The sequence below is a fragment of the Bos javanicus genome, chromosome 16 (assembly GCF_032452875.1).
Source record: "Bos javanicus breed banteng chromosome 16, ARS-OSU_banteng_1.0, whole genome shotgun sequence".
NCBI lineage: Eukaryota > Metazoa > Chordata > Mammalia > Artiodactyla > Bovidae > Bos > Bos javanicus.
The window spans coordinates 55,867,825-55,894,979 of record NC_083883.1 but is presented as its reverse complement, the minus strand read 5'-3'; the positions used below and the strand labels follow the sequence as shown (position 1 = coordinate 55,894,979).

The following is a 27,155-nucleotide window of genomic DNA, read 5'->3' as shown; positions in this document are numbered from 1 at the left end:
GTACGTTGATCTAAATTCACACCAGAGATATCTGTCCTCTTTTCCTAGGAGTTTGGAGTACCGTTAGTAAATATTCTAACTTTCTAGGATATAAATAGGTTACTGACAGTTATTGGTACACTGAATATTTGATGTTGTTATAATACTCAAATGGTAAAGAATCCACCTAAAATGCAGGAGACCCAGGTTCGATCCCTGGGTCAGGATGATCCCTTGGAGAAGGAAAAGGCCACCCTCTCCAGTATTATTGCCTTGAGAATCCCATGGACAGAGAGGAGTCTGGTGGGCTGCAGTCCATGGGGTTTCCAAGAGTCGGACATGACTGAGTGACTGACAGTTTCATTTTTTTTAATACCATCCATCTTCTACATTTATAAGAATGTAAGTTCCTAACCTAAAATGACTAAATAACCTAAAGATTACTATTGTTAAGGACCCTTGAGACAACTAAAGTTGAAGTTTTGTCATTTCTTATGAATCACTCCCAGTACAGAGACTTCAGAGCAATATACAGAGCCAATGTCATAAACTACTTAAGACAACCAGCCAGTGATATTTGGGCTTACTAAAATGGCAACCCACTCCAGTGTTCTTGCCTGGAGAATCCCAGGGACAGAGGAGCTTGGTGGGCTGCCGTCTATGGGGTCGCACAGAGTCGGACACTACTGAAGTGACTTAGCAGCAGCAGGCTATTTTTGCTTCTTCCATCCTCTCTTCTCTCCTGTATTTCTTTCCTTATCCCATCCCCTCCATCTGTTTCCTAAATTAATATAAAATTTAAAATGCTTTTTCCTTACTTTCACTCAAATATTGTTCAGGAAGGACCTTTTCTACTTCACAGTTAAGAAATAGTCTCTGCAGTGTAGATATTTGCAGGTAAGATATTGGAGAACAAAACGGGAATAGTGACATCAGATATGGGAAATGTGGAGCATAGAATAAAGAAGAATGTATTTGGAATCAGGAAATGTGCATTTGAGGTTCAGCTTCTACCATGTCATTTTACTTAGGAAGTTAACCACCAACCCAACTCAATTCCAAGTTTACGGTATAGAGTTGTGAAGTTCAGTTCAGTTCAGTTGCTCAGTCTTGTCCGACTCTGTGACCCCATGAACTGCAGTATGCCAGGCCTCCCTGTCTACCACCAGCTGCCGGAGTCTACCCAAACCCATGTCCGTTGAGTCGGTGATGCCACCCAACCATCTCATCCTCTGTCATCCCCTTTTCCTCCCCTCGATCTTTCCCATCATCAGGGTCTTTTCAAATGAGTCAGCTCTTTGCATCAGGTGGCCAAAATATTGGAGTTTCAGCTTCAACATCAGTCCATCCAGTGAAAACCCAGAACTGATCTCCTTTAGGATGGACTGGTTGGATCTCCTTGCAGTCCAAGGGACTCTCAAGTTCAACACCACAGTTCAAAAGCATCAATTCTTTGGCGCTCAGCTTTCTTTATAGTCCAACTCTCACATCCATACATGACTACTGGAAAAACCATAGCCTTGACTAGACGGACCTTTGTTGACAAAGTAACATCTCTGCTTTTTAATACGCTGTCTAGGTTGGTCATGACTTTCCTTCCAAGGAGTGTCTTTTAATTTCATTGCTGCAATCACCATCTGCAGTGATTTTGGAGCCCCCCAAAATAAAGTCAGCCACTGTTTCCACTGTTTCCCCATCTATTTGCCATGAAGTGATAGAAATCACTATGCAAATATTCTATTTTATACCAATGTCTTCTGTAAAATAAATACATTTCACTTAAAACTGTAGCACCTTCAGGAAGGAAGAAAAAACCCTTTAGGCTCCAACAAACACTCTGGGTGTTCATTCATGGGTCTCTACTCATGAATCACTGCCATGTGAATTGCTCTTACTGGGGACTTCCCTGCTTATGGACAGTCTAATTCTTAGAATTTTGTTCCTGTTATCATTCCTCTTCTTTCCTTCAAATATATGAAACAGAGTCTTAGGAAATGTGATTTTTGTCTTGAAGACTGACTATTAATGATGCAGTACCATAAGGATCTCATAAAAGTTTTTATACTTTTTCAATGTTGCATACTAGAATTAATTTTAGGTCTATTATTATATTTAATTCCAGACCATGTTTCAGGGCCAGCAGTGGCTGTGTGGCACAGAAAGAGACATGGAGTAGGAGTTTGGGGAACTGATTTCAAATGTTGGTCTATCATTGACTATTTACTTGTAGGCAGGATTTCCTTGGTTTTCAGTCTTAAAGCAAAGAAATAAATTGGTTTGGACCAGATGATTATCAAAAGAATGTGTAGCTCAAAATTGAACGATTTTTGAGTTCCACACCAGAGAATGAGTTTAGAGGTTGGGTAATACATAGCTATTATATAAAATAGATAATCAGTTCAGTTCAGTTCAGTTGCTCAGTCATGTCTGACTCTGTGACCCCATGAATCGCAGCACACCAGACCTCCCTGTCCATCACCAACTCCCAGAATTCACCCAAACTCATGTCCATTGAGTTGGTGATGCCATCCAGCCATCTCATCCTCTGTCGTCCCCTTCTGCCCCCAACCCCTTCCAGCATCAGGGTCTTTTCCAGTGAGTCAACTCTTTGCATGAGGTGGCCAAAGTATTGGAGTTTCAGCCTCAGCATCAGTCCTTTCAATGAACACCCAGGACTGGTCTCCTTTAGAATGGACTGGTTGGATCTCCTTGCAGTCCAAGGGACTCTCAAGAGTCTTCTCCAACACCACAGTTCAAAAGCATCAATTCTTTGGCACTCAGCTTTCTTCACAGTCCAACTCTCACATCCATACATGACCACTGGAAAAACCATAGCCTTGACTAGACGAACCTTTGTTGGCAAAGTAATGTCTCTGCTTTTTAATATGGTATCTAGGTTGGTCATAACTTTCCTTCCAAGGAGTAAGCATCTTTTAATTTCATGGCTGCAATCACCATCGGCAGTGATTTTGGAGCCCCCCAAAATAAAGTCTGACACTGTTTCCACTGTTTCCCCATCTATTTGCCATGAAGTGATGGGACCAGATGCCATGATCTTAGTTTTCTGAATGTTGAGCTTTAAGCCAACTTTTTCACTCTCGTCTTTCACTTTCATCAAGAGGCTTTTTAGTTCCTCTTCACTTTCTGCCATAAGGGTCGTGTCATCTGCATATGTGAGGTTATTGATAAAATATACAATAAAAATTAATAATTCTAGCTATCAATCCCTTTATTCCTTCACGTTGAAAGTACTTATAACTTTACATATAGAAAATATAAATGATATAGAAACAGAAAAACCTAAATTAACTAGTAAAGATACAGGCATTAAAAAAGCACTAACCAGAAATTTTTATGGTAAGTACTACCTTTATTTTAAAAAGTTATACATGCTAGAAAAAAGCATAAATGATACATGTAAACAATTATTTACCAAATACTTATATTTTTCCTTGTAAAGGTGCAAATGATCTTTAAATGTAAACACAAATGTTGCCAAACATTTCTGTAGTGAGGGGAGGGAGAAAAGATTATTCCTTTTGGTCGTGGTTAAAGTCTTATTCAAAGATTTTCCTGTAAAATACATTGAAAAAAACTGATCTATGAACACAATAACAAAAAAACTTAAACCACTGTAATATGTATCTTTTTTTCCTTAAAAATGTTAGCTTTTTACCAGAAAGTGCAATTTGAGAGTAGTAGTAACAGTGGCTTTATAGTATGAGGATAATGATATATAGTTTTTATAAAAGAACCAAGATTTTGTTAATAAAATGCCTCAAGTGACTTTACACTCGTTAGCGTACTATTAGACGAACTGAAGAATTCATCCCCTGGAAGGCTATGATTACAGGTAAGCCTCAGCTTCAGCAGGCCTGAGCATCAAGTGTAAATTGCATAACAGTATTCACTGCTGGGGAGAGGACATTTCTCCCTGCTGGTCCTTAGTAGCAATAAGAAATAGAAAGGAAAGTTGCTTCAGTCAGTAATGTTTTTGAGCAAAAACTCTTGCAGAGTTGCACATGATTCTACCGGGGGGATTCTCAAGACAGTATAAGAATTGTACACTGTTTTGTAGAGGCACTGAGCAGAGCTCTAGATCTAGCAGAAACTCAATGAAAATATTTGAAAAAAAGACTTTAAATATAGCGGCAAACAAGTTTTATATGGAAGGAAACAAGATGTGAGCTTCCACTGATGAGAACTTTGGCATGTGAGTCCTGGTTTTATCGATTTAATATTCCTTTTGAATTATCCTAGTTAAATGAGATTTTTTTTTTGTTTTTTAGATTTTTCAAGTCTTCTGGTGCTTAGTGCAAGAATGATGGCTAACTAATACACTTTGTATTCCTATCTTTGTCATTGGTATGTCTCTGTAAGTAGTGGAGTCTTGTGGATGGAGTGCTTAGAACTGACAACTAGATCACATATAGCCCTCTTCCCTTATTGGTGGTTTCAAACTTAATATCTTAAAAATAAGGTTTTACTGCTTGAAATCTTTTTTTTTGTCTTTTTTTTCTTTTGATGGGAGGAAGGCTAAATCCAAAAACAGAAACAAAAAACCACCCCCCAACAACAAAAGTCCCATGATAAATTAAAACCGAAAATAAATATTTTTGTGCACAGAACCAAAAATTATTGTGCAAAGGTGGCATCTTGCAGGTGAAGTACTTTCACTGTATTTGTATTTCCACATGTTGAGGCACCGGCAAAGAATAAGATTTGTTTAGTGTTTTCTAGAGCTGTACAAAGCTCCAAAGTCAAAGCGCTCCAGAATACAGAGGAAGATATACATGACCGTCTTCTGTGTGTTCACCATATATGGGATTCACAATGTGTCATTTTTATAACTCCTACACCACCCCCAAGCCGACGGTAATTCATCCCACCGTACAATCTGCAAAGAAAGAAACACAATCAGATTTCCAATTGAAAAAAGCATTGTTTCTTCCATAACATAAATGTTAATAAAACATTTCTTTGTCTATCACAACTAATATTTTTAGCTTTGTACATCTCTTCCAAAGATTAGGAGCTGGAACTGAGCACTGGAAAGCAGCAGAATTATTTCAGACACTGACTAAATTCTCTGACTTACAGAATACTATTTTAAGAGAAGTGCCATATACACTTTTTGCCTTATAACTTTATAACTCTACATCTAGACTGAATAACAATTATGCAGTATCACATATTCTACATTTTTGTGGCTAATTTTGACCCTGGCTATAATATTTCCCCACCTACATTTTCCTTTTGCCTAACCTTTGGTTAGTTATTTTTATTCTTTTGTTCTGTATGGACTCTTAGAAGTCTTCTCAAAGCTTTATGGAACAAAACTGGATATGATTATAAAGAAAACTTTATAATCCCTCAACAATTGGTCCTTAAGAATTTCATGAATATCACTTGGTCAAATACTACAAACATATATTAGTAATAGTTGCTGAGAAACAAGTCCTTACGTAGGATCATGGTCAGAAAATGAGAAATAAATTTGGCTGTCTTCCCAAATTATGCTTACTGTTTTGTTCACCTTTGTATCCCTAGGGTCTAGAACATTCAGTAAACCTTTACTTCATGAAGGAGGTTGTGAAAATGAGAGGTAGAAGCAAAGAGTGCGACAATGTTAAAAGTCTGACTTTAGTATTGTGACCACTGAGCCCTGCAGAGCATGAGAGAAATGCAGAATCCAAAGAATGTCATTCAGGTATCTGTCAAAGTGGTTTCCCCAGGGATGAAAGAACCCAGTAAACCTATGAGTTAAATCTTATAAACTAATGGCAAAAACCTGGGTGGGTAGTTACAGGTTCTCAATTAGAAATACTTAGAATGCAGCCGGAATGGACTTCCAAGACTGTTCCCTTCTGGAATAGTGACTATAGAAGACGTCAGCTTATTTTGCATGGTCATGAAAAAGTCTTTGAGAGCTGCCTCAGATCTCATGTCCAGACTGTTATCTGTGGTTAATGTGCAACCTCAACTGCTGAGATGGTTACACAGACTTGTTTAGGCAAGTAAGTCCAACTTACTGAGAAAGAAACCTGCAAATGCTTGAGAGGTAAAACTATTTTCTTAGAAAAGCTAGTATGTAGAATAGATATTAGTATAAAGTACCTCAAACCCATACTCCTAATGTTTTATATTAAATTTGAGAATTAACTATATATTAGACCTTTTAAGATCTTGTAGTGTTTTAAGAGATTTTGGAATATTAAAGCATCTATCAGATTAGTTTTGTGAATGAAGAAAAACTGCATGACTGAACAAAGATTTAGACTTCAGATTTTAAGTTGAAAGGTTTAAGAGAATTTTGCTAAATTTGTATACATTTTTGAATATTTAAAATAAATTCAAGAGTTACCTGATGATGTGAATTTGTAAGAACTACTTAAGTAGTTGGGAAGGATTTGTTAAGACAACTGACGATTTAAAAGCAAAGTCAAGTCAGACCTATAAATACAGTTTAGCTTAGTTAAATTCTCCTAAGATGTAGCCTCTTCTCTAAAAGTGACTGTTAAAATTTGCCAGACTTTAAAATAGAATAATAACATATTTAAGTATTTTTAAAACTCAAGGAAAAATATCAGTTTTAAAATGAAATATTTTTTAAACAGTAACTGCAGTTTGTTTTTCTGGGCATAAAAACTGCAATGACAGATTGGGAGACAAAGGTCCAGGTTCTAATTCTAACGTTCACTAACTTGCTTAGGCAGCTCATTTTATTTCTCAGTGCCTTAGTTTCCTGAGCTGAACATGGTGTGGCTAGCAAGGAGATTGTTTTTTTCTGTCTTTGCTATCTCTAATTTTAAAACTGAACAGTTACCAAAGAGAGGGATTTTGTATGATATCAGCCCCTTTAGAGCAATGAGGTCAAAATAAGCCATCGGATGTGGGTAACTTTGAGTCCTTTTCAACATATTGCCAGAGGTAATTCAATGTACTGACCAGCCTGATTTTGATGGTCATAGACTATTATCTCAAGCCCATGAATTTCAGGTCAGCAGTGAGGTGATTTGAACATAGCTTAAAAGTTACCTCCATGTATTGGCATCAGGATCAAAAACTTCAATTGTCTTCAAGTACGTTGTGCCATCAAAGCCTCCTACAGCCATAAGCTGTCCATTCACTACTGCCAGGCCAACCTACGGGACCAAAACATGGTGGCTGCTGCAGAAGCTAGAGAATCACTATGAAATTTAGACTGGTTTCTAGATAAATCTCTTTAATAAAAGATAAGTCTTTATGGCCTTACATTCTGGTTTACTTGAACACAGAAAGAAAAAATTAATCACAAAAGTTATTTAATTATGAGAACTATAAAATTATATACCCAACTAGAATATTTACACAGAGTTGAAAACATTTATTTCTTGAATGTTAGGTAAAACATTCACTGGGAGTGAGCAAGAACCTCCAAACTGCTCTCAGTTCTTTTAGTATTTGCCTGTTCTGATCCACTACCTAAGTTGTCAATAAAATTCTCTTTTGAAAGATAAATTTAAAGTCCTTATTATGTCAGGACCTTCAGAAATCGATACTTTCCTTCCTTTTAACCTCACTTTCTAATGTAATCTATGTTGCATTAATATCAGAGTAGTTGCTAGTCCCAGAAAATAACATACTTTTTAAATGCCTCCATACTTTTGCATGTGTTGTTCCCTGATATTTTCTGTCCCTCTTCTATAAAGTCTTACTCTTCTTTCAAGGTACTTTACGTGTAACTTACTCTGGTAAGTCTCTTCACTGTTCCAAAGTGTTAAGCATACTCTCCCACGTTCTCCTATAACGCACATGCCGCTAGTAGAGGATTTGTCTTCTGTGTTGTTTAGTCAGTAAGTTGTGTCTGACTCTTTTGTGACCTTGTGGACTGTGGCCCTCCAGGCTCTTCTCTCCTTGGGATTTCCCAGCCATGAATACTGGAGTGGATTGCCATTTCTTTACTCAGGGTATCTTCTGAACCCAGGGATCAAACCTATGTCTCCTGCGTTGCAGAGAGATTCTTTACCACTGAGCCACCAGGGAAACCTTAGTTAGCTGTAAACACTTTAATTTCCTTTACTAAATTGGGAACTCTTTGAGGATAGGAATCAAGTTATACTGAACATCAGTTCAGTCACTGAACTGTGCTGGACTCTTTGTGACCCCATGGACTGCAGTATGCCAGGCTTCCCTGTCCATCACCAACTCCTAGAGCTTGCTCAAACTCACATCCATCGAGTCAGTGATGCCATCCAACCATCTCATCCTCTGTTGTCCCCTTCTCCTCCAGCCTTCAATCTTTCCCAGCATCAGGGTCAGCTCTTCACATCAGGTACCCAAAGTATTGGAGCTTCAGTTTCAGCATCAGTCCTTCCAATGAATACTTAGATTGATTTCCTTTAGGATTAACTGGTTTGATCTCCTTGCAGTCCAAGGGATTCTCAAGAGTCTTCTCCAATGCCACAGTTCAAAAGGATCAATTTTCCAGTGCTCAGCTTTCTTTATGGTCTAACTCTCACATCCATACATGACTACTGAAAAAACCATAGCTTTGACTAGATGGACCTTTGTCAGCAAAGTAATGTCTCTGCTTTTTAATATGCTGTCTAGGTTGGTCATAGCTTTTCTTCCAAGGAGCAAGCAACTTTTAATTTCATGGCTGCAGTCACCATCTGGAGCCCAAGAAGATAAAGTCTGTCACTGTTTCCATTGTTTCCCCATCTATCCGCCATGAAGTGATGAGACTGGATGCCATGATCTTCGTTTTTTGAATGTTGAGTTTTAAGCCAGCTTTTTCACTCTCCTCTTTCACCTTCTTCAAGAAGCTCTTAAGTTCCTCTTTGCTTTCTGCCATAAGGGTGATGTCATCTGCATAATTCAGGTTATTGATATTTCTCCTGGAAATCTTGATTCCAGCTTGTACATCATCCAGCCCAGCATTTTGCATGATGTACTCTGCATGTAAGTTAAATAAGTAGGGTGACAACACACAGCCTTGACGTACTCCTTTCCCAAGTTTGAACCAGTCTGTTCCATGTCCGGTTCTAACTATTGCTTCTTGACCTGCATACATGTTTCACAGGAGGCAGATAAAGTGGTCTGGTACTCTCATCTCTTGAAGAATTTTCCACAGTTTGTTGTGATCACACAGTCAATGAAGCAGAAGTAGATGTTTTTCTGGAATTCTCTTGCTCTTTCTATGATCCAACAGATCCTTGCTATTTGATCTCTGGTTCCTCTGCTTTTTCTAAATCCAGCTTGAACTTCTGGAACTTCACGGTTCATGTACTGTTGAAACCTAGCTTGGAGAATTCTGAGCATTACTTTACTAGTGTGTGAGATGAGTGCAATTAATTGTGCAGTAGTTTGAACATTCTTTGGCACTGCCTTTCTTTGGGATGGAATGAAAATTGACCTTTTCCAGCACATAGTAAGCACCTGATAAAGAAAAGTGAAGTCGCTCAGTCATGTTCAACTCTTTGTGACTGCATGGACTGTAGTCTACCAGGCTCCTCTGTCCATGGGATTTTCGAAGCAAGAATACTGGAGTGGGTTGCCATTTCCTTCTCCAGGAGACCTTCCCAACCCAGGGATTAGAACCCCGGCCTCCCGCATTGTAGGCAGACGCTTTACCGTCTGAGGCACCAGGGAAGTACTTGATAAGTATTGGCTAAATGAGTGGATATATAATCAACACAATGTAGCAGTGAAAACAATAGGAACATGACAAAGAAGCTGCTGTTGACACTAATAAAGAGCCACAGGCATGTGAATGCTTTGACGAGCTGATGCCCACTGGTGGTGGTCTTGGATCTCTGCAAACCAGAATTCACTCCCTTTTATCAGATTATGAAATTGTTAGCTAAAGCTGGGTTATCCCACCTGTTATCCTGCATTGATGAGCTCCTGTTGGGATCAATGGTTTATTGGTTAAATCTCCTAGAATGGATAACTTCTACACTTCACTCTGGAAGTTTCTTGTAGTTACAGGTCATTGTTCATGGTCTAGACCACGACACAGGTCATCTATACTATAGATGGGATGGACTCAAACCAGTCTGTGTAGACTGGTGGTGGGGCCAGATGTGTTTCTGCCTAAACATTCAATTGGTATGTCAACTACTTAGAATATCACCTAGAAACACTAGGTAGGAATATTTACCTTCATTGGGTATAGATGAACCCATATATCTGATAGATATCAATGAACATGAGTAAAATTAGGAAACGTAGTAGATAGACAGGGAGATGGCTTTCAAAGAAGCAACTGATTATAAGATAAAACATAAGATGCAAATTGTTACATATAGAATGGATAAACCACAAGGTCCTACTGTATAGCACAGGGAACTATATTCAGTAGTCTGGGATAAACCATAATGGAAAAGAGTATTAAGAATATAACTATACACTTTGCTATACAGCAGAAATAAACAATGTAAATCAACTATACTTCAATAAAAATAAATCATAAAAAGGAATTCTCTAAGTAAAGATATGATTGGATATGTTACGTATCTTCTTGGGATAACAGTAATCAAAAGAAATTAACATTTTTTTTTCCAGTACAAAAGTAATAGGGGTTGTTCTGCATCCAGAGTGCATCCCCTCTGTGCCCCTTGTATTATATTTTACAGATCAGACTTCTTCTGCACAGCCCTCCCTCTTTTGGTGCTTGCTTTTCCGTTTCCAGTAGCCAGGCACTTACTCCACTACGGCGGGATGTCATAGCCACCACCGGAGACCACTGGTTAGTTCTGGGGTTGTATCTCTCAGCACTGCTAAGCTCTGTAGTGTCATCTCTGCCTCCTACGGCATAGATCATATCCTGATACACTGCACAGCCTAGGTGTTTCCTCCGGGTCCCCATAGGGGCTATGGTGTGCCATCTGTTTTCCTGAGGATTATAACGCTCCACTGCAGGGAAAAGAAAAGCCAGTAAGTGACTGTTCAATCATTTCCTCCCACCTCTAGTTTTCTTCATAGCTACTCTGCTTTTTGATAACATGTTTTTTTTTTTTTTTCCCAATAAGCAGTCTGATTTTTGCTTTTGAGAAAGACTCATCTACCTTTGGACAATACCACTATACTCTCATCAGGGACTGATTTCTTTTAGGTATGGTTGGTGGAAAGGACATGTGTTGGAGTCAAAGTACCTAGTTCTAAGCTAGGTGACTTGTGGCATCTCTTTGTATGTTTAAATGAGAGGATAGCTATAAAATGGTTTATAGTAATAAGTTTCTCTCTCTAGCATTTATATAATGTTAGTTTATATAGCATTATATAAATGCTATAAATTCCCAGTAACTTGTGAAATTAAGGGAGAAAGAAATACTTTAGAAATACACCAGTAGACTATGGCTGCAGAAGACCTGATGAACAGCTATGAGTTGCACTCTCCTAGTGGAAAAATAATTTTCTTAATAAATTATAGGATAACATGGACATCTTATACTTTTTGTGAGGGGACTCTCCTAAGAAAAATGTGTTGATTTGGGGGAACCAGACTGACTTTGGAAGGGACTAACCTGTGTTGAGTGGAGATGTCCCATCAGAGCCACCTACAGCATATAAGAACCCTCCTAACACAGCCACAGCTACACCTAGTCTTCTGGTACTCATAGAAGCCACCCGAGTCCACTTGTTCTCCTTTGGATCATACCTGCAGTAAGAGAAACCAAAGACTGCACGCATGTTTTTGTTAAGTGAAGCTGTTTCCATAAGGTATGAAATCATGCTAAAGATATGTTAGATATATAGATTTGCTATGGTCCAGTGTACAGTGATTATCTAACATATTTTCCATTGTTATTAGTATTCTGACTTATGATGCTGTGGCTAGAAATCTGAAAACTACATTTCTCCTTTGCTAAGGTGGCTCTCTACTAGATTTTGCCAAAAGGAAAGACTAGACACTTTCTGTTTGTTTGCCAACCCTGTAGATATTGTCTCAGCAATGGCCCTTCACTCTGGCTGTCACAGTTAATTTCAGCTTCTAGACTTTTTCTCGGAGAAGGCAATGGCACCCCACTTTAGTACTCTTGCCTGGAAAATCCCATGGATGGAGAAGCCTGGTGGGCTACAGTTCATGGGGTCGCACAGAGTCGGACACGACTGAGCTATTTCACTTTCACTTTTCATTTTCATGCACTGGAGAAGGAAATGGCAACCCACTCCAGTGTTCTTGCCTGGAGAATCCCAGGGACGGGGGAACCTGGTGGGCTGCCGTCTGTGGGGTTGCACAGTCGGATACGACTGAAGCGACAGCAGCAGCAGCAGCAGCTTTTTCTGGCACTTCCAAAGCTAAGCCTTGTTGGAAGTTTTAGTCACAGCTCTGAGAAGCAGTTCCAGAGTTCCTGAGATAACAGTACCAGTGCTCCAGTTATCTACCACTGTGTAACAAACCACCCCAAACTCAGTGACTTTCCACACTAACCATATGTTTCCATGAATCAGGAATTTAGGAAGGGCTTCACAAGGAAGTCTCTTCAATAAGTGGTACTGAGAAAACTTGAACAGCTACATGTAAAAGACGGAAATTTGAACACAACCTAACACTATACCCCAAAATAAAATGGATTAAAGACCTAAATGTAAAACCAGATACTATAAAATTCTTGTAGGAAAACATACAGGCAGAACACACTGATATAAATTGCAGTAAGATCTTTTTTGATCCACCTCCTAGAGTAATGAAAATATAAACAAAAATCAACAAATGAGACCTAAACAAACTCAAAAGCAAAGGAAACCATAAACAAAATGAAAAGACAACCCTCAGAATGGGGGAAAATACTTGAAAATGAAGCAACTGACAAGGGATTAATCTCCAAAATATACAAACAGCTCCCTGCAGCTCAATTAAAAAAAAAAAAAAACAACCCAATCAAAAAATGGGCAGAAGATCTAAACAGACATTGCTCCAAAGAAGACATACAGATGGTTGAAAAGCACATGATAATATCTGTAATTATTAGAGAAGTGCAAATCAAAAGTACCATGAAGTACCACTTCACACCAGTCAGAGTGGACATGATCAAAAAATCTACAAACAATAAATGCTGGAGAGGATGTGGAGGAAAGGGAACCCTCCAATACTGTTGGTTGGAATGTAAACATGGCCACTATGGAGAATAACATGGAGGTTCCTCAGATAACTAAAAATAGAGCTTCCTTATGATCCAGCAATCCCCCTCCTGGGAATATATCCAGAGAAAATCATAATTCAAAAACTTACATTCACCCCAGTGTTCACTGCAGCATTACTTTACAATAGCCAGGGCAAGGAAGCAACCTAAATGTCCATCAGTAGGAATGGATAAAGAAGATGTGGTACACATATACAAAGGAATATTGCTTGCTTGCTTGCTAAGTCCCTTCAGTCGTGTCCGACTCTGTGTGACCCCATAGACGGCAGCCCACCAGGCTCCCCCGTCCCTGAGATTCTCCAGGCAAGAACACTGGAGTGGGTTGCCATTTCCTTCTCCAATGCATAAAAGTGAAAAGTGAAAATGAAGTCGCTCAGTCATGTCCGACCCTCAGTGACCCCATGGACTGCAGCCTTCCAGGCTCCTCAATCCATGGGATTTTCCAGGCAAGAGTACCGGAGTGGGGTGCCATTGCCTTCTCCAACAAAGGAATATTACTCAGACATAAAAAAGAATGAATAATGCCATTTGCAGCAACATGGATGGACCTAGAGATTGTCACACTGAGAGAAGTCAGAAACAGACAAACTTCATATGATATCGTCTATATGTGGAATCTAAAAAAAGGGCTACAAATGAACTTATCTACAAAACATAAACAGTTACAGATATAGAAAATGAACTTATGATAACCAGGGGGTAAGGGCAGGGGAGGGATAAACTGGAAGATTGGACTGACATATACAGACTATTATATATAAAATAGATAATTAATAAGGACCTATTGTATAGCACAGGGAACTCTACTCAATACTCTGTAATGCCCTATATGGAAAAAGAATCTAAAAAAGAGTGGATATATGTATATGTATAACAGGTTCACTTTGCTGTACACTTGAACCAACACATTATAAATCAACTATCTTCCCAGAATCCCCTTGCATAGAGTTTTCAAAGTGGAGAAATAAGTGTCCTGACAAACATAAACGGGAACTGGCATTGCTTTCAACAGTTACCTGTAACTTTAAGACAGAGTTAAACTCGTCTACTTAATTATGATAACACTATTAGTAAATGCTATTTCAAAACATTTCTTTTTAAGAAGAGAGGATGAAATCTAACACCGGTCAGAATGGCTGCTATCCAAAAATCTACAAACAATAAGTGCTGGAGAGGGTGTGGAGAAAAGGGAACCCTCTTACACTGTTGGTGGGAATGCAAACCAGTACAGCCACTATGGAGAACAGTGTGGAGATTCCTTAAAAAACTGGAAATAGAACTGCCATACGACCCAGCAATCCCACTGCTGGGCATACACACCGAGGAAATCACAACTGAAAGAGACACGTGTACCCCAATGTTCATCGCAGCACTGTTTATAATAGCCAGGACATGGAAGCAACCTAGATGTCCATCAGCAGACGAATGGATAAAGAAAGCTGTGGTACATATACATGATGGAATATTACTCAGCCATTAAAAAGAATACATTTGAATCAGTTCTAATGAGGTGGGAGAAACTGGAGCCTATTATACAGAGTGAAGTAAGCCAGAAAGAAAAACACCAATACAGTATACTAACGCATATATATGGAATTTAGAAAGTTGGTAACGATGACCCTATTTGCAAGACAGCAAAAGAGACACAGATGTAAAGAACAGACTTTTGGACTCTGGGACAAGGCGAGGGTGGGGTGATTTGAGAGAATAGCATTGAAACATGTATATTATCTTATGTGAAATAGATTGCCAGTCCAGGTTCTATGCACGAGACAGGGTGCTCAGGGCTGGTGCACTGGGATGACCCTGACGGATGGGATGGGGAAGGAGGTGGGAGAGGGGGGTCAGGATGGGGAACACATGTACACCCATGGCAGATTCATGTCAATGTATGGCAAAAACCACTACAATATTGTAAAGTAATTAGCCTCCAACTAAAATAAATAAAAAAAGAAGAAGAGGGGATGAAGCATAGTGTGCTCTTGCCAGTAATTAAGTGCATGAGATTCCAAGACCTAGTCTCTAAGGTAGAATGACAAAAAAATGATGGAGCAAGAAATTAAAAATAGAATCTATTTCACCAAAATTCACTGATCTGTAAAAGTATAAAGTAAATCAAGGCAGCCCACTAATATTTCCCTAAGTATACTTCAAGAATTAATGAGAATCCATATACAAAATACTTTATAGTCCTTATAAGATATATGCTGCACCAAGAATTAATCATTTTCCTGAAGGAACTCTGAGGAAAATCATTCTAAATACTGGGGGAAAAAATCAGAACAGATTTCAGAAGTGGTATGCTTGACATCATACATAAAATGTAATTTAAAATATGATTCCAACATTTCATTGTTAGGCTCAGCCTATATAACATATAAGTGTAAAAACTGGATTATATCTTTCATCTTCCTAGACTATAAGGTTAACTGAAAACCTTTTCCTCACAGCTCATGGGAAATGTACTGGATAGTGAATTTCTAGTGTTCTAAATCATTCCTTTAAAAAAGCCCTCTATATTCTTTTAAAAAAAAACTGAAAATGAGTTAAAAAATTCACCTTTCAACAATGTTGAGGCAGGACACGCCATCCTGGCCACCCACAGCATAGAGAAAGCCTCCAAGCACAGCCACACCTACACTTGTCCTGCAGGTGCTTGTGGGAGCCACATCACTGCTCCACTGGTTTGTTTTGGGGTCGTACCTACAGAGAACACATCAAGACAGGGTCTGTATTACACAAAGAAAATTTGGCTAGGCTTATAAATGTGATGGCATATGATATAGTTAATATTTAATCATTTCCACTCTATTTAATTCAATTTGTTTTTAAGTGTGTGTGTTTTTTTTTTAACTTCTATGGCACTGATTCTTCTGATGTTCATGTTATTTTCAACTACAGAATCTGTATCTCTAGATCTTGATACACTGAAACGTTTCATAGATGTATTTTATAAGTATCAGGAACATGGCTGAATGAAAAAGGGTAGGTGACAAGAAGCTAGAAGTTATTAAAAAATCAATTATTGTATGTTTCCAGTGTGCCAGGCATTGTGATAGATATGGGAGAATATATCTTAACAATTATAGCCAATGTCACATGTACAAGTATATTCAAAATACTTGTGAAAGATGAGAGGACTGAGTAATTAACTAGTCTGCATGGTGCCAGACAAGGCTTTATATAATAAGTAACCTTTGAATCTTTAAGAGAGATTCCAGGGAAGAGAATGGCATGCAAACATATAGGCAAAAAGGACATAGCATGTCCAGGAACTGCAAGCAATTTGGTGGGTCTGCACTAGAGTGTTTAAGAAATAGTGGTGTGCTGAGGAAGACAGACTGGAAAAATAAGTGGAGGTCAGATTATAAAGGACTTATTTGTTACAGTAAGTGGTTTAGGCTGCCAACTAGTGCCACAGACACAAAACTAAAGCAACAAGTTACATCAGTTTCTAATTAGTATCTCAAACAAAACAATATGGATAGTAGAGAAAAAAATTCAAATTGACCTTACCTTTCAACACTGTTGAGATAAGAGGATCCATCATGGCCTCCTACTGCATATAACAGGTCATCAAGAACACTGACTCCAACTCCACATCGCCTTTTGCTCATTGAAGCTACCATTCGCCATTCATTAGTCTGTGGATCATATCGTTCAACACTAGAAATGGCATCTCCACTGCACCAACCACCAACTGGGGAAGTAACAGAAACGGTCAGGAGAATATCTGTCCTAAAGCATATCACTCACTGCTAACCATTAAACAGCCCTAATGCTTGGACACTCCAGCACTCTTGCCTGGAAAATCCCATGGATGGAGGAGCCTGATGGGCTACAGTCCATGGGGTCGCAAAGAGTCGGACACGACTGAGCGACTTTAGCTAGCTAGCTAATGCTTGGACTTGCCAGATGCCTCTAGAAGCAAGTTAAAATATAAATTATGATTTTTGCTTATTCCACTGGGATTACCATAATCTTATTCTTTCTGGGGAGGGATTTTTGGCTCATCTACTCATGATCTCTTTATAGACTGTCTTGTGACTAAAAATAATACAGAAATTCTTATGACATATTTCAAAATATTTGCTTTCTGTTTATCTGGTCTGTATTGAATTCTACAATATCCAACATGACATTTAAGATCAGAAAACATTTTGAATACATTTTTCAAAAGTAACACTCAGAATAAAAGGTTCAAACAGAGTTCAGTAAAGCTCTGAGCGCTCCCTGAAAAAAAAAGAAAACTAATTATAGCAGAAAATTTTAATTTGTTATTCTTTAAAATCATTTCTATTTCAATCTAAAATAAGAGCTAGATTCTGGAGCATAGAGGGTGAGGTCTAAAGATAACTTAACCTCAAAACATTTGAAAACTAATGGTTTCAAGGAGGTCTCTAACTTCCTGCTGCTGCTGCTACCAAGTCGCTTCAGTCGTGTCCAACTCTGTGCGACCCCATAGATGGCAGCCCACCAGGCTCCCCCGTCCCTGGGATTCTCCAGGCAAGAACACTGGAGTGGGTTGCCATTTCCTTCTCCAATGCTTGAAAGTGAAAAAATATAGTGAAGTCGCTCAGTCATGTCCAACTCCTAGTGACCCCATGGATTGCAGCCTACCAGGCCCCTCTGTCCATGGGATTTTCCAGGCAAGAGTACTGGAGTGGGGTACCATTGCCTTCTCTGCAATAACTTCCTGAGCCAGAATAAAATGAGAATGTCTCTAACCATCTTCTGCTGGATTTGAAAACTCACTTCCTTATTTCAAATCTCAATATGTTGTATACATTTTATTATGGTTTCATTTAAATTAGGATATTCAGCTAATACTAAGTATTCAACTAAGTCACAGTAAGTTTTGTATATATCAGTTTGCTTCAATTTGAATTCTGTTCTGGGATATATGCCTGGAGTTTCTATATCAGAGAAAGCACCTTCACTTCTAACATAAGATTTGGCTGCAAATATGAGGGTTATAAGCACCTGAGACAAATCAAACAGCCTAATTATTAAAACTCAGGCACAATTTTATAATGAAAGCCATTGAAACCAGCTTTTTATTGGATTTCATGGCTGCAAATGAAGTTAATATCACTTCATAAACTGTGTTCTTTGATACTAAAGGGGAAAAAAGGCCATTAAGAAATCAAATTTATACCTTTCTTGTGACCCGGGGAAACAAGAAAAGGAAAGAGCTGTTCAATTCCACTGCCTCATGGCAATTTTATGTGAATTATAATTTCCAAAGCAGCAGGTGACTGCAATAACTGGGACTGAACTAAGTTATTATTAGAAGTCAAGCACACTGTACGTGGGGAATCCGCCTGCCAATGTAGGAGATGTGGGGCTCGATCCCTGGGTATGGAAGATCCGCTGGAGGAAACAGCAACCCACTCCAGTATTCTTGCCTGGAAAATTCCAAGGACAGAGGAGTCTGATGGGCTACCATCCATAAGGTTGCACAGAGTTGGACATGACTGAGTGACTGAGTACACATACACGCACATGGTATTTAGCAAGATAAAGTGTATGCATAGTTTCTGCTGTGAGAATTATCAATTTGTGTTAAGTGATGTACTTAAGGAAAAATATTGCTGAAAAGGGGACATATAGTTTTATATGTGTGAGATGCTGACTCTAAAAAAAAAAATTACTTCAAAGACAGATTTGGTCAAAAAGTGTTACCTTAAAGTAGGCAACTTTCATAAAGTATCTGTGATAAAGATCAAAGAACTGTGAACACTAAAAAAAATAAATAAATAGAAAGAAACACAGAATTGAGAAGCATCAAGAAACCTAATGGAAAACAAGAGGAAAAGCCAGACGACATCAATAGGAGTAAATGCTTCTGAGTAAAAAAACTACTGAGGTTATAGATTTGATCTAAGGCTTCCAGGATGAAGAAAGGAAGACTAAATTTTCCAAAGTTAAGTGAGAACTGGTAATTTGCATTCCGAAGATAATGTAAACAAAATTGCAATAATAATCAAAGAAAATTAAGGATTAAGTTTTAAGTAGAGACAGATGAGTCAAGATCTAAAATATCAGTGTAATAGTATGACTCAAGAATAAAGGTCAGATCTGGCATAAAGAGACTAAGAAAGCAGGGAAAACCAATACCAGTTGTAGAGAAAAGCCATTAGAAAAGACCTAATGGCTTTTCTCTACAAATGAAAATGGAAACCTTGATAGTGTAAAGAAGTGATAGATGTTTTACCTTTTATTCTTTACATTTTTCTGTTAATCAATTTCTATATTGCATGTGTGAGTGAGTGAAAGTTGCTCAGTCATGTCTGACTCTTTGTGACCCCATGGACTATACAGTCCATGGTATTCTCCAGGCCAGAATACTGGAATGGGTAGCCATTCCCTTCTCCAGGGGATCTTTCCAATCCAGGGATTGAACCTAGGTCTCCTGCATGGCAGGCAGATTCTTTAGCAGCTGAGCCACCATATTGCACGTGTATTCACTTCTATGTTCAGAAAAAGAAAATGTTACTCAAAAATAAATCTTTCATTTACAAAGTGACATTAACAATCCATTATTCTTTCCAAATTTTACTTTTTTATTCATTATGATGGGTCAATGCTAGTTTCTCACTAGTGTTCAGCAGGATCAACAGCATGCAATTAATCTTTATTTAGTGTCTGTTCTGACAAGATTGCTATACAATGTAGAAACTACAAAGATAAATAAGAACTGGTCCTTGCTCTGAAGTAATAACAATATAGTGGAGGAATCAGATACCCAATCAGCAATATGAAATTATGAGATTACTAGCAAGAGTTTGAGATCATGAAATTGATCCAATTTAAATGGCTTCTAAAGAAGGCAAAGTGTGATTCATTAACACCATTATACAATCAAAAGAGGTGAATGAGATTTTAGTGAAGATAGTTACACATTGAAAACATGGCACCTGACAATTTATAGTCATGTCACATTGGAAGAAAATGGTGGGAACCAGCAGGATAAAGATGGCGGTTGTTGAATAATCCAAGTGAAAGAAAGAAAGAAAGAAAATTAAGTTGCTCAGTCATGTCTGACTGTGACCCCATGGACTGTAGCCTACCAGGGTGAAGTAAAGTTTAAATCTGTATTTAATAGAGCTACATTATTTTCTCTCAGCATCCCCAAAGGTGTACCTTGTCTAGTTCCACTGGATTGGTACCTTCCCACCAATCCAGAAAGAACCCTAGATGTGAAATATACTTCCCATACACCTATTTGGTTTAGCCTCTAGCTTTTGATCATATAGGGTTTCTCTTCTGTTCCACTTCCCCCTGAGTTTCCATTATCCTCCCCTCTTCCTTAATCTAGTTGTTAATCTCTGCCAGAATGTTCTGAGGCTCATGGAGCAGTAGTATATTGTTATCCCTACTTCAGGTACTATAACAGCCAGGTAAAATATTTAATAGATCTTGATAACAATGTATATACCTCCACAAAGATGGCCCTACTACTAGAATTCCTGAAACCAACCTGATATCATGAAAATAAACCACAGGTATCAAATAATTAGGTCTTGCATCCTTCTAATTAAAAAAAAAGTAGACAACCAACTTTCACAATTGGGGAACAGAAACTCTGATGTTTATAGCATTCTTATATGTACAGGGAGCTGGCACAACAAACTGCTTTTATAAATAAAAGACCTTTAACAATATAATTTATCTAGTTTAACCAACAAAGCTAAACTAATGGTATAAAGATTTCCCTGGGAACTTAACCAGATCTGGCAATAATTTATTCACCAACTGACAGCAACTACAGATGCTATGTGGGAGTGAAGAGGCAGATGTATATAGGTGTAAGCATGTAAGCAAGCATCTGTGTAAACCCATATGAGTATGTGAATACATACCTGAGCATGCATATATAGGAATGAAAGTCACAGGAATAAATAAGAATGATAATAGAAATAAATTTGCTAATAACAATGAACAAAGGCATTAGGATACTAGGAGTATAGGAGAATTCAGTACATGATAAATTAATAATTGAGTTTTAAATCTAAAACAAGAATGAAGGAATGCTTTCAAAAGAGAGGAAAAAAAGCCTGATGAAGATTAGAGAGGAAAAAGAAAACTTGGCATCCATTTTCTTCTTGAAGAAATGCAGCAATACTCTATGTGAAGAAATGGAGATGAAAAAATTTAAAAAGGAGAAATTAAACATAAATTGTCAAACTTTTCCTCTAAAAATGTAAGGGAAAATATATTCCCACATGCCAAGAGAAAATAAAAACGAAGGGGAAAAGATAGGCAACTGGTTAGGTTGATGGGAAAGCATACTATGACCCAGTGATTCTATGGGATTTCCTGATGAAAAGTGATAGAACACTTCACACATCAAACAGAATCCCATGAAGCCTATATTTAAGAGTAATGGAATTCTGAAATGTGGGAACCATAAATAAAAAGATTACCATAGGTTGCATTTTCTCCATGAATCAGGATTTGAAAAGAAAAATTGAAGAGAAAGAATTTGCTATAGATTGAATGTGTCCCTCTGAAATTTATATATTGAAATCTAATCCTCAATGTGATAGTATCAGGTGGTGAGGCTTTAGGGACGTACTCTGTCCTCATGAATGGAATTAGTGCTTCTATAAAAGAGACTTCACAGAGATCCTGTGCCTCTTTCTCTACCTGAGGACATAGCAAAAGATGAAAAGATGGAGTCTATGAAGAAGAATGAAGCGGGCCCTCAACAGACACCAAAATACTTCCCAGCCTCCAGAACTGTAAGAAATAAATAAATTTCTACTGTTTGTAAGCCACCCAGTATATGCTTTTCTGTTATAGCAGTCTGAGTGGACTGAGACAGAACTAGTGAGAAAATGTTTTACCAAACATTGTGAAAGTTGTTATTCAAGTGACTAAGGGAGCTGAATTTATGTGGATAGAAGTAAAACATCTAAGATTGAAAGTTCTCAGATATTCAGGGGCAGACGGCAGCAGCAGAATGATACAACATGATGTCTTGGGCTCAATCTAGCTCAGGAGAGGTACAAAAGAGTGTAATTGTCTGATGTAAGATAATGTTTTTTGACAATTCCATGTACTTATGAGGTGACTTGCACACTGGAATATAAATTCATGCATATGATTTATTATAACAAAACATCCACTGCATGACATTTTTAGGTTATATAAAAATACAGCATTCTTTCGAAAGTACCAGTGTTGGCTCATGAGTTAAGAGGCAAGATACATAAATTATTTTTTGTTTTCAAAAGGGCTGTACATTTTTTTTAACATTAAAAATTTTTTTTAAATTTATTTCTTGGCCACACACTGTGTGGCATGCAGAAGCTTAATTCTCCAACCAGGGATTGAACCCGTGCCTGCTGCAGTGTAAGTGTGGAGTCTTAACCCCTGGACCGCCAGGGAAGTCCCCATGGTAAGTCATTATGTATTTCTTATGACAGTGGATATCACAACTGTCCAAAGGACTGCTCAAATGACAATTTCTCATGTGGAAAATATTCAGTTTAGCCACAGTATATTAAGATCCAAACCTGCAAAGAGTACTTCTCCACATCGAATAGGTTTCCGTGGTCTTGTCCTTGGTCCTTGCATTAATGGTCGTTCTTGAGGCAATAGGAGATAGTTTTTAGCCTCATCTACCAAGTCTCTGTGAAAAAAATTCTGCCTTTATTCCAAATGTCTAAATAATATTGTTAGTCAAATCCCAATATGGTTAAGGTATATGTAAGATGGCAAAGGGGAGCAGCATAAATCAAACCAAATCATGAATGCCAGCCAGCATTATTATTAATTTAGGCTAGTTATTTATTTTTTTGGGCACATGGCATGTGGGATCTCAGAGATTGAATCCGTGTACCCTGCACTGGCAGCTTGGAGTCTTAACCACTGGACTGTCAGGGAAATCCCTCCAGCCAGTATTATAAAGGTCACAAACATGACAGCAATGATGCCAGTCACACTATGAATTGTAAATTGACTGGTATTTGCATCATGACTTCATCTCTTACTGCAAATTAGTCTAAAACTCAACATACTTGAGACTAACAATGACTTATGGGAAACTAAAAATTACACCTTAATTACCAGTCTGCATAGTTACTGCCTTCTAGTGAATTTGCTTAGCTTTCGCAGGATACTGGCAAAGGAGCACATCAGCCACAACACTAGGTATTTGCTAGATTAATTTAAGTAATAAAACTAGGTCAAAATTTGGATTGCTAAAAAGAAATACCCTACTATCATTTAATATTAATTTTCTATTTGGGACTGTATGAATAGTTCACTCTCAATAAATCTACTGAGGATGAACAGTTTTGTCTTTTTCTATGAGGTACTTTATGAGAAGAACCTAGTAATTACACTTGCTAAATAAAGTATCCTAACTTAAACTATTTATGTACTTACTTCACTTGAGTCCTTTGAGTGATTCAGTATCTGACTATACAAATTCAATTTGTTACTCTGTTCTTTCTCAACTCTGAAAGTGCTTCCTAAATTACACTATATTTCCATTTCTCTATTTATATTACAAGTAATTTATTTCTGCTGGACCAGTGCCAGGCGTGACCCAATAATGTACATCCAGTATATGATTTTGCTAAGGCCTCTTCCAAATTTATGCTAAAAATAAAAACAAACCCCCTCAAAATCCCAACCTGATGACCAAGAACTTATTCTAGCTTCCTCAGCTAAATACAAAAGACTGTGATCTCCTTCTTGCTGGTTTTTAATTAAGTTGTTCAAGCGTTCCTAGAAAGAATATTATAGAGCTAATACTTAGGGGCAAACACAAAATTAATAGTAACAAGAGTAACAGGGGCTTAATACATATTAACTCATTTATTCTCCACGACAGCCTTATGGAATAGGTACTGTTTTATAAATAAAGGAACTGTACCAGAAAGAGGTTCAAGTAACTTGAATAAGGTCACACAGCTAGTAAATAATAAGGTCATGATAAAAGGAACAGGCTGCTTCCTTTTTTAAAACTTTTTATTTTGTATTGGGGTGTAGCCAGTTAACAATGTGGTGATAATTTCAGGTGAACAGCAAAGGGACTCAGCTATACAGTAGGTCCTGTTGGTTATCCATTTTAAATATAGCAGGGTATACATGTCCATTCCAAACCTCTATCTCTTCCCCTCCTTCCACCCCCAACAACCGTTAAGTTCCTTCTCTAAGTAGGAACAGGCTTCTTTTAAAAGTAACTTTGTGAGTATTCAGGGGAATTAATTACCATTTGTCTTTAAGTTTAAAAGGTAAACATATAAAAACCCTCTCTAACACCTCCTAGTAAGGGAACAGGCTTCAAATTATTGAAGAAATGCAAATGAATCTATTATGTTCTATCTCTGCTTTAGAGATCCCTGATTCTGGAACAAGTTTCTTTAGTCACTAAGGGAGATCCAAAGGTTTGTGTAGTTTAAAGAGAGTTCTGACTCACTGTTTCTAGGAAGAAATGGTTAAAAACACCATGAGGTTTCATATTTGAAAATAAACCATAAAATCTGTCAAATGGAAAAGTAGTTTATTAAATTTTATATATACTGTAGTTCAGAGACAGAACAATAAAATAAATGTTTTGTCTTGTAAAAACATTTAGAATTTCTTTCAATCAAAAAAAATTTATGAAACTGTGCCATCAAACTCTAGTGGAAATCTTTCCACAGCTGCTTTAAGGGTGTAGCAGACCTTTAACTCTGTCTACAAACTCAGAAAGCAAGGCTGGTCCTATTCCTAACAAGGCATATGTGATGGAATGAAAAAGTGCTTCTGCACACTTTTATGATGGAGTCAACAACATTATTTAACTTATCTCAAGAAAAGATATACTAGCAGAGAATTGTCTCTTCAAACTCAAGCTTGCATGAAATCTTAGAAATCTACCTCTTTATTGCCACTTCTACATGAATAAATACCATGCATTAAAAAAAAAAAAAAACTAATGGAATGGAATACTGGAAATTCAGTCTTCTCTTCTTCCATCTCCTCTTGACTCTGGCCCAGAAGAAAAATCTGTTAAATACTGCCTTGATTACACCACTAAAAAATATTATATTTAGGAAGCAATACAAATAAGGAAATTAGGAGAGAACAAGAATGTTTAGTTGTCGATTTTTCCCATCCAGGACCATTCATACCTGCATTCTTCGTCACTTTTGATGAGGGGATCAGAGCCTACAGTGCCCACCAGGAACTTGGGACTAAGCAAAGGCAACCGCACGTGCTGCAGCACCTATGAGGTAATAAACACTATTAGAGCACAGACGCCATCTGTAAGGTGTTTAAGAAAATATGTAACTCATGCTCCCCGATTGTGTTTCCAATTGTTTTGCGATCTAATTGGATTAATTAATTGATCTAATAAATAATGAGGGTGGAAGGCATAAATACAAAACTAAATTTATTCCAACCACCAGTTCAGTAATTAGAACAGTCAGTATCACTTTAGTATGCTTCTTTATGCTTTCAGCAGTATAAGCTCTTCTAATAACAATCTAGAAGAATATACTATCAAATTGCTAAGGACTGTAATCATAATAACAAGAACATCAAACATGTCATTTAGTGACCACTTATGACCCATATCATTCCTTTACTCTTCAAACTGTGGTGGGATTTCCAAATCATAAAGAAGGGAGACATGATAACAGCCATCCTTGTCTTCTTTTGTTCATTATGTACCATTTAGGTTCTGATGTATGCTATAGCCCAAACCTAGAGTTGATGCAAAACAGAGGAAGCAATGGAGCAAAAAGTTCATAATGATAAACACTTAAAATGCTTAACACTTAATCTCCTTGGTTATTTGGAAAGAGATGGTCTTTCTTACAGTCTAATATGAATGACAGTGATAACTGTTTTTTGCAAATCAAATATGTATTATTTTATCCAGTACAAAACAGTTACTTAAAGAAGCATTTCCCTGCGTACCTGGGGTAACTGAGGACGTCTTTCTTGAATGCTGTATTTAACCCAGGCCATCACTGCATTGAACACCTGTTCTTCACTGCGAACATTTAGTTCATCACTAGATATTATATCAATGAGTTGATTGGCTGGAAGCAACATGAACTCTTCACTTTCCATCACCTGTTTGAAGTTAGGTAAGAATAAAAGGGAAAACACCCTGTGATCAGATTTGACTGTTTCAATATTTTCCTTCAGGGTTGTAGGGCAAAGCTTTATTTCACAATGGAGCTGAAGTTCAATATAGTACCAGAGGATAAGAAAAGTTTAAAAAGAAAAAAAGATAGGTAGAGCACAGAAGGTTTTTAGAACAATGAGACTATCCTGTATGATACTACAGTGGTGGACACATGTCAAAACTCATAGAATGTACAATACCAAGAGTGAGCCATAATGTAAGTCATGGACTTTGGATGCTAGCATGTCAATGCAGGTTCATTAGTTGTAACAAACATATTTCTCTGGTGCAGGATGTTGCTATTGGGAGAGGTCATGTGTGTCACTTACTAAATGGACATGAATTTGAACAAACTCCAGGAGATAGTGAAGGACAGGAAAGCCTGGTGTGCTGCAGTCCATGGGGTCACAAAGAGTTGGACATGCTTAGCGACTGAACAACATGTGTGTGTGGAGACAGAGTATATGGGAACTACTTTCTGCTCAATTTTCCTGTGACCCTAAAACTACTCTAAAAATAAAGCTTATTAATTTTTTAAAAAGGGAACATAGGAGAATTCAGATGGCACAATTAAAATTTAGGAAAAATTGTAATTTGTGATTTAGACAATTTAAGAAAAAAATGATGCTTTTTTCCCTCAGTATGAAGTATCAAGATGAAAATTTATATTCAAAATATAAACTATACCAAATTATAACTCCAGAAATTAAGAGGCATATAAAAAAATCAGGAAAAACTTTCAGAGGAAGGTTAGTTGCTGAAAGGGCAATGTCTAGGACAGAAACACCAAGGGGCCAGTTTGAAAAAAGAATGAGGGTGTCAGCATTTCTATAAGCAAGAATAACATAATGATATAAGCCATTAGACCCAAGAAAACCCCTCTGAGGACCGCACCACTCAGATAT

The 27,155-nt window shown here is 37.6% G+C and overlaps 1 protein-coding gene across 7 annotated transcripts in view; it reads right to left on the bottom strand.

Moving 5' to 3' along the window:
* Window positions 1-3,328: 3,328 nt before the first annotated feature.
* Window positions 3,329-27,155, bottom strand: part of KLHL20 (kelch like family member 20) — a 71,025-nt gene continuing 47,198 nt past the window's right edge. For 6 of the 7 annotated variants that reach the window (XM_061383249.1, XM_061383246.1, XM_061383243.1 and 3 more), the window contains 9 exons: window positions 26,037-26,195; window positions 25,244-25,338; window positions 22,634-22,749; window positions 16,626-16,809; window positions 15,669-15,812; window positions 11,490-11,623; window positions 10,670-10,878; window positions 7,018-7,124; window positions 3,329-4,876 (listed from right to left, as the gene is read on the bottom strand). In XM_061383249.1, the coding sequence (XP_061239233.1) occupies window positions 4,792-4,876; window positions 7,018-7,124; window positions 10,670-10,878; window positions 11,490-11,623; window positions 15,669-15,812; window positions 16,626-16,809; window positions 22,634-22,749; window positions 25,244-25,338; window positions 26,037-26,195 (1,233 nt within the window). In that variant the 3' untranslated portion in view covers window positions 3,329-4,791. The remainder of the gene's footprint in view (window positions 4,877-7,017; window positions 7,125-10,669; window positions 10,879-11,489; window positions 11,624-15,668; window positions 15,813-16,625; window positions 16,810-22,633; window positions 22,750-25,243; window positions 25,339-26,036; window positions 26,196-27,155) is intronic. The other variant, XM_061383248.1, reaches the window with a different exon arrangement.